The sequence below is a fragment of the Nematolebias whitei genome, chromosome 16, assembly GCF_014905685.2.
Source record: "Nematolebias whitei isolate Nwh7 chromosome 16, NemWhi1, whole genome shotgun sequence".
Classification (NCBI taxonomy): domain Eukaryota; kingdom Metazoa; phylum Chordata; class Actinopteri; order Cyprinodontiformes; family Rivulidae; genus Nematolebias; species Nematolebias whitei.
The window spans coordinates 37,780,906-37,789,092 of NC_056513.1; the positions used below are offsets into that span (position 1 = coordinate 37,780,906).

An 8,187-nucleotide genomic window follows, 5' to 3' on the forward strand; every position below is an offset into this window, starting at 1 on the left:
CACCCAGCACACACACTTTTTGCCCCACTCCCCTCAGGAAGGAGGTTAAGGAGCATTAAGTGTAGAACCACTAGACTGAGGAACAGCTTCTACCCTGAGGCTGTTAGACTCATGAATCTCTAACTAGAATAATCACTGTGAAAAACCATATCATGTTGCTGCTGATCTGTTTCATGTTGCTGCTGATCTGTTTCAATGTTGATGTGTTCATGCGTGCACATCCGCTCACAGACTCATGTTCATGTTTGTGCTGATGTTCAATGTTTTATGTTATGAGTGCTTAGTGTATATTTAGTTGATGTTTTTCTTAGTTCATATCTTAGATGTTATTACTGTTTTTCTTATACATTTTATTGTTGGATGTAACTGGGACCCTGTGTACATAATTTAGCTCCACCACATGTACCACATGAGGTGCGAATGACAATAAAGAAACTCTGACTCTGATATAAACAACTTATGGATTTGGACATAGATTCAGTAGGTAAAATTGGGAGAGCTTGGGAACAGGAGTTGGGTATAACTATTTCAGATCAACAGTGGGAGAAAGCAGTATCCAATGTTCGTTACAGTACACCTTGCGCCAGGTTACAACTTATTCAGTTTAAGGTACTATATAGGGTTCACTATTCAAAGTCTCGTCTGTCTGAGTTTTACTCACAAGTGGTGGATCAGTGTGAGAGATGTCATGCCAGTCCATGTAACCTGAGTCACATGTTCTTTATGTGTCCAAAACTCCAGAGCTTTTGGAGCCAATACTCAGCCATTCTTTCCAAAGCACTTGGAATTCAAATCTGTATTAACCCTTTCTTAGCTATTTTGGGGCTTCCAGTCAGTACTGTACTAAGTGACCCTACCCACGCTAAAGTATTGGCCTTTACATCACTTTTAGCCAGGCATTGTATTCTACTCCTTTAGAAATCTTCTAAGACACTTTCCATTTCTTTGTGGTTTTGAGATGTTATATATATATATATATATATATATATATATATATATATATAATGAGTGCTGTATACTTGTGTTCTTCAATAAACAGGTTAATATAAAAAAAACGGATGCCCGTGTGAGTTTTCTTTCAGGCTGTGGCAAAGCAGCGACACAAATAACATATTGAAGTACCATCAGTTGAACTGCTGCAGTAGTATAAATTTTAATGAAATCATATTTCATCTTTGGTGAGCTCCTTGAACTTCCCCAGATGTTCCAAAACTTCATCAATCAGAAAATGCTGTCAACTAAATCCATTTGAAAATCTACCAGCTGCAGTCGATCAGGATCCCTCATGAGAAGTTAAAGACCTTTAACTTGTCCAGTTAGAGAACCGTCTAACCTTCTGTGCTGCTTGTTAAAGGGTTAAGACTAAATTTTGTCTATAATCAAACAGTATGTTTCTGTAGAAGAAAAATAATCTGCATTAAATTCAAACTTGTGCAGATGTGCTCTCTAATCTTGATCTGAAAAATAGTGAATGTAAGTAAATAATGTAATTTACAACAGATATTTATTGTTCATGTCCCCTCCACAGAATCTCTCTTCTAAAGATCTGAACTGTTGCTTTAACTTCGTGTTAAAACAACGGAGTGTCAAACCGAACAAATCAAACCAGCTGTTTGACTCTTGCTGTTGTTTATCTCAGTAAAATGAGATCTTCAGGAAGTGCACGACCTCACAGTGGATGTTTGTCTAACACAAGAGAATGAATGTTGATGATAAATTAAATCAATGATATAACTTGGTGTGAACATACGTAATGTTTCGTGTGTGTTTGTTGTGTTTCAGTTGATTTTCAGTGATTTTCCTGTTTTGTGGTTTTAGGCCCTACTTCACCTACTGGATGACATTTGTTCATATACTCATCACACTGCTGGCCTGCTGCACGTACGGGTTCGCCCCCGTAGGTTTTTCACAAAACTCCAAAACTGAACTGGTTAGTGAAACTCCAAACTTTAAAACTTGTCCTGACAAGATCTGTGAGTAAACTAAACAAATGTTAAGTGTCCTGTTCAGTAACGTGAAACAATTATGGATGTCCCTTTTTGTTTGTTCTCTGCTCCTAAATTTTCCTTTTATTATTATTTTTTTTCACGGTTTGTTCATATTTCTCAGTTGGAGGCTCTGAATTATTGTTCTACTCTGTCGACCTCTGCAGGTGCTGAGGAACAAAGGCATTTATGAAAGCGTCAAGTTTGTCCAACAGGAGAACTTCTGGATCGGTCCGAGCTCTGTGAGTTTCCTCTGTTTGATGTTGCATGTTTTTACTCTGAAACTCAAAGAACCCTGAGGACGTGCTGCACACAGTCCTAGATAAACTGTGGTGTACTCTAGAGCCCAGTGGATGTGGACATTAATGTGGACATTTGGCTCTCACTGACTGATATTGGGAGGGGAAGGTTAACTTCATTAACCGATGTACTAACTGAACATTTCTGAGCTTTGTCCTCCCCCAATAATCTCATTAAATATCTACATTTAATCCTGTTTTAACACTTGAAGTCTTGAAACAGTCTTCCTAACGTGTGTTCACATTTTCTATCCTCCACTATTCACCATAAAGTTATCAAGTGTGTTACAAAAATATAAATTAAACAAAAAAAACATCCTTCCTGTTCATTGTTTAAACAGTCAGCCAGTATGGTGAAGGTCTAATTAGTATTGACCACAGCAGAGTTTATTTTTCTTTACAGAGAAGTAAAAAATTCAGACAGTACATTTCATTGAGGACGACAAAGATAAAGTTACTAACTCCGATATATTTTACCTCTACGTTAGATTTATTGTTCTGGATAAAAGCCTATGCTAGGTTATCTAAACGGTAGCTTGCTAGCTTGAGAGGTATGTTGCTAATGACAAGCAGGTTGGAGGATCAAAGAGAATTTATTATAGTTGATTTATTAAATTTTATAGATCAATTAAAATAAACTTACTATGCTCTGTTCAGCAAAATACTCTACACAGTATTGTTCTCTGCTTCAGCTGTGTTGAAAGTGAAAGCTAAAATGAACGGCCATGTGAAAGTCTTCATGCTCCCTCTGCTGGATACTTTGTACAATTACAGCTGGTTCCAGCATTTTAGGGGTGAATATTAGAAGTGTTTATATCTATAATTATTATTATTATGATTATGTCATCACAATGTCAGCACTGTATGTTTCCATACAATGGTGAAATTAGTCTCTGCATTTAACCCATCCACCACCAGGTGGTGCAGTGGGCAGCTATTGAAAGTGCCCGGGGGACATTTTGGGGATTAGACGTGTTGCCCAGAGACGCCACGTGATGTGCAGTGACTGGGGATCGAACCTGGGACTCTCGGGTCCCAAGCCGGCTGCCCTGCCTCTACACCATCTCGGCCCCTAATGGGACAATTATCACTGATACTGATATGTCCCAAAATGTCTATATCAGCCTTAAATATTGGTCCAGCTGATATATCGAGTGGACTCTGGTGTACTCACTGTAGCCCAAATTTTATTAAGAGCTTTTGTACAAAACATGCATTTATTTTTCGGTATAAACACACCCTGCTGTTATCTCCTGCTGCCATTTTTATCAGCTGCTATTCTTCCTACATGTACATTTATGGCTGATGACAGCTGCAAGTCAAATACCATCAAATGACAGGAGCTTAGCTTCGTTCTATTCATACAGCATGTAAAGGTTAATTTGATACTTAAAACATCTCAGTCCTAATGTATGAAGGAATGTTTGTCAAACATGCAGTGACTCAAGTATCGAGGATTTTCTCTTGATGTGTGGATGTCAGATTTAGTGTTGAGACTTCACTGTGGGCCATGAAACACCAAGAGTGTAATAAAAATAAAGTTTGTTAATAGAGTTTTGTCATGAATGTTTCAATAAATAATTAAACAGCAGCCACGAACAAATAAGACGTGAAGATGCTGGTTGTGTTGTCATTATGTCCTCCTCTGTACAGAAACATTTCACTCTTTCTTCTAACTGAATGTCATTTTCTTGTTTTTGTCACAGTTTGCTACACGGAAAAAACCCAAACAAAAAAAAAAGTCACAAAGTGCAGCTCAGTCAGGAAAAGTGTGCTTTGACTTGTTAACTTAGTCAAATGTTAAAAGAGAAAACCTTTTTTTAATTTTTTTATAAACACAATAATATGATTTGGACAAAATGAGTGATCGAACCTTGTCCTCTTTGGGCTCACAGCTTAGACAACCATAGTAGAAACTTTATTCAAAGCCAACAGCTCATAAAAAGTTACATTTTAGAACAATGTAGTGATATTTGACAGGTTCTACCCTGCTACAGTTTAGGTTTTGTCATTTTTTAACACTTTGTAACAAAATGTTCTACATTGTGACATTAACATTTAAACTGCAGAAACTTTCTAAACCATTTCCCAAACAAACTCTTCTTTCTACAACCTTTACTTTTGTTTTACAGTTCATACATCAGGACGTAGGTATCTTGGTCTTCATGATGTCTTTCTCTCTTTACCTCCCAGGAGGATCTGATCCACTTGGGGGCAAAGTTCTCCCCCTGCATCCGTCAGGACAAACAGATCGTCAACCTGATCAAAAAAGCCACAGAGCTGGAAAGAGATTCAGGCTGCTGCATTCAGAACGACAACTCTGGCTGTGTGCAGACACTCAGTGACGACTGCTCGGTGTGTACAACAACAGAGACAGGACAATCTTTACATTCCAAGTTAGCTGATAACCAGAATCATATACTGTGAACCACCTCTGTAATCTGGTGTGCCAGTGGAAGATTGTCTTTAAAATACTTAAATAACTGCAGGAGACCTTGGCCACCTTCATGAAGTGGAACAATGACCATGTGGACTCCACCAGGTCCTCCGGCTCCGTCTGCCACCAGGACCCCAGGTGAGGACTGAAGATGTCTGCCTGATTGCATTAAAATCATGTCGCAGAATCAGGCTTGCAGTGTTTTAAAGTTAGTAAAGGATATTCTCTGTTGACCTGCATGTGCTCAGATTGTGTGAAGAGCCGGCCTCTGCAGAGCCGCATATATGGCCCGATGACATCACCCAGTGGCCGGTGAGGAGACATGAAAGTCCTCGTTTATTTTATTCAAACTAAAACGAAATTCTTTGTGTTGCTGTGTTTGAGGTGTGCAAATGGAAACATCGCTGTCTGTCATCTCTGAACTCTTCTCCTGTGGCAGGTCTGCACTGACCCAAAGCAGTGGAACCACACTGGCTACAGACACATGGACTGTGACATCAAGGGCAGACCCTGCTGCATAGGCACTAAGGGCAGGTGGGAATGATTAGCAGACGTCTCGTTTAGTTTTTACTCCCGTGCCTCCTTGGTGGACACGTCGCTCCCAGGACTTACATTTGTTCTGTTTTTGCTGCGTAGATGTGAGATCACAACCAGAGAGTACTGTTCTTTTATGCACGGTTACTTCCACGAGGAGGCCACGCTCTGCTCACAGGTAGTGTGTGTGCAGTATGATCATCTGTTTCCTGTGTGTGTGTTTAGTGTGTTCCTGAGCACAGTATTCTGATGCAGGTCCACTGTCTGGACGATGTGTGCGGCTTGCTGCCCTTCCTGAACCCTGACGTTCCTGACCAGTTCTACAGACTGTGGCTGTCCCTCTTCCTCCATGCTGGGTAAGAACACAACACCATCATCTAGAAGTCTGTCAGTGCTAAATGCAGGTCTCCAATGTACACTGCAAAGGCTTTTACACAGAACACCTTTGAAGGTGACCCTTTTATCAATGTTCAAGGTACTTAATTTCCCTCTGGGATTAATAAAGTATTTTTGAATTGAATTGAATTGAATTTATTGTCATTTGCATCATGCGTGGTACATGAGGTGGAATGAAATTGTGTACTCAAGGTTCCATTTACACCCCAAAATAGCATAAACTTTATAATAACATAAAGGATAAAAAAGAAACAGTATACAAGGGTCTAAGATCTAAGAAGGATTTTTACTGAAACTTTTTTTTACTTTTGGGCATTTGTTATAATGCGTAACCATGGCAACAAGGTGTTTTTTAACAACCAGGGGCAGATGATTAACACCTCAAATACCTCAACTACAGCCCCAAATCCCAAATGAGTTGAAAAGGAGGGGCCGTGGACGAATTCCCATCAACCTGGTGGTAGTGCTCGAGTATCTGACCACCAAGATCCTGGAGTTGGTGAGAAATTCGGCTCGTGACAACTGGAAGACCAGGATCATCCCCCAGCACCTTCAGCTGTCTGACCGTGGTGACGAGGAGCACGGCAGGCTGCTAGGAGGACTGATCATCGCTCATTCATTCATTCAACCTTTATTTAGACAGGTAAATCCCATTGAGCCTCGAGGACTCATTTACAAGAGACCTCATTTACTTCCATTTAGGTTCCATTCTAGAACCTCATTTAGGTTCTAGAATTGCGCCGCTCCAGGTGGCTGCATGTTGGAGCAGCTCTGTTACTTTCATTCTGAGATTTTGCTTTTGGAAACTTTAATTCCTCTTTTTCTGGATGTAAATCAAATTTTTTTGGATGTTTGTTTCCTCTGGTATCGGATGCTGTGCAGCTGGAAGGATTTTTACTGAAACTTTTTTAGTTTTGGACATTTGTTATGATGTGTAACCATGGCAACAAGGCAGTTTTCTACAACCAACAGCAGCTGATTAACATCTGAAAAGCTCAAATAATATCTCAACTACAGCCCCAAATATCTAATGAGTTGAAAGGATGTTCTGTGGACGCATTCTCATCTACCTGCCAGCTGTGCTCGAGTGCCTGACCACTGAGATCCTGGAACTAGCAGGAAACACGGCTCATGACAGCAAAAGGACAGTATCGTCCCTCGGCACCTACAGTTGGATGTATGCAGCGATGAGGAGCTCGGCAGACTGCTGGGAGGAGTGGCCATCGCTCTGGGAGGAGTTCTGCCCGGCATTCAGGCGGTCCTACAGTCCGGGGGAACCGAGAGGCCAGCCGAGTCTGGGTGGACGGATCAGACGACATCTGCAGCCAGTTTCTTAGGATCCACTGTGGGATGGACCTTTACAAGAGATCCTTCCTGTCTACAGCCATCAGCATCTATAACATCTCTTAATGAAATGAGGATAACGAGTTACAGCAACAAATAATTTCCCTCTGGGATTAATAAAGTATTTTTGAATTGAATTGAATTGAATTGAATTGAATTGAATTGAATTTCAACAAAGAAAGATGACAACAATGGACAACAGCAACAACAATAAACAATTATAAAAAGTCATACTGCAGGTTTTTTTTCTTTATTTTTTTTACAAATAGGATGGCTAAAAAAAAAAAAAAGGTAACCAAAAAAAAACAGCTAGATTCTAAGGCGAATGTAGAAAACTAAAAACAGGAACATGTCTGCATTGGTCCCTGCCAGGAGTCCAACAGATTCTTAAAGCCACTTAGAGAGGTCAAAGTCGAGAGCTTCAAATCATTTTGTAAGATATTCCAGGAAACAGGAGCGGAGTAGGAGAAGGCCCTTTTGCCTAGTTCAGTCCTCATTGAGGGAACACTGCGGGTAATAATGTCCTGAGAGCGCACTCCGTAGCTGCACTCACGCAGAGACATGTAGGAGAAGATGTATAAAGGCAGCAGACCAAGAAGTGATTTAAAGATGAAAATGACGCTCAGAGGAATTCTGCCCAGCATTCAGGCAGTCCTACTGCCCAGGAAGACCGAGAGGCCCACCGGATCTGACAGCAAGCTGGATCCAGGTGGACGGATCGGTATCTGTGGCCAGATACTTTGGCTTTACTGCAGGAGATCCTTCCTGCCCACAGCTATCAGTATCTATAACAACTCTTGAATGAAACCAGGATGATCAGCTACAACAACACTTAATTTCCCTTGGGGATAAATAAATTATTTTTGAATTGAATTGAATTGAAGATATACGCTAAACAATAATAATATAATATAACGAGGTGTATTAAACAGCAGCTGAACATGAGTCTGTTGTGAGCAGATGGGTATGAATACAGCAGCTTAAGGGTAAGAAATCAGCAGCGTGGATGAGGTGTCAAATGTCTATTTAAAGTGGCTTTACAGTGGTTGTGAGTGACATACAGTGATGCACAGTATACAGTGATGCACAGTATAGAGTGATGCACAGTATAGAGTGATCCACAGTATAGAGTGAAGAGTGATCCACAGTATACAGTGATGCACAGTATAGAGTGATCCACAGTATAGAGTGA

The 8,187-nt window shown here is 40.4% G+C and overlaps 1 protein-coding gene across 1 annotated transcript in view; it reads left to right on the forward strand.

Annotated features, from left to right (window-relative positions):
* Nucleotides 1-8,187, forward strand: part of LOC119423192 (inactive rhomboid protein 2) — a 71,802-nt gene that overhangs the window by 44,345 nt on the left and 19,270 nt on the right. Inside the window, exons 9-16 of the mRNA XM_037690599.1 lie at nucleotides 1,819-1,930; nucleotides 2,153-2,227; nucleotides 4,478-4,639; nucleotides 4,774-4,859; nucleotides 4,970-5,033; nucleotides 5,161-5,255; nucleotides 5,358-5,433; nucleotides 5,511-5,611. Of these exons, the coding sequence (XP_037546527.1) occupies nucleotides 1,819-1,930; nucleotides 2,153-2,227; nucleotides 4,478-4,639; nucleotides 4,774-4,859; nucleotides 4,970-5,033; nucleotides 5,161-5,255; nucleotides 5,358-5,433; nucleotides 5,511-5,611 (771 nt within the window). The remainder of the gene's footprint in view (nucleotides 1-1,818; nucleotides 1,931-2,152; nucleotides 2,228-4,477; nucleotides 4,640-4,773; nucleotides 4,860-4,969; nucleotides 5,034-5,160; nucleotides 5,256-5,357; nucleotides 5,434-5,510; nucleotides 5,612-8,187) is intronic.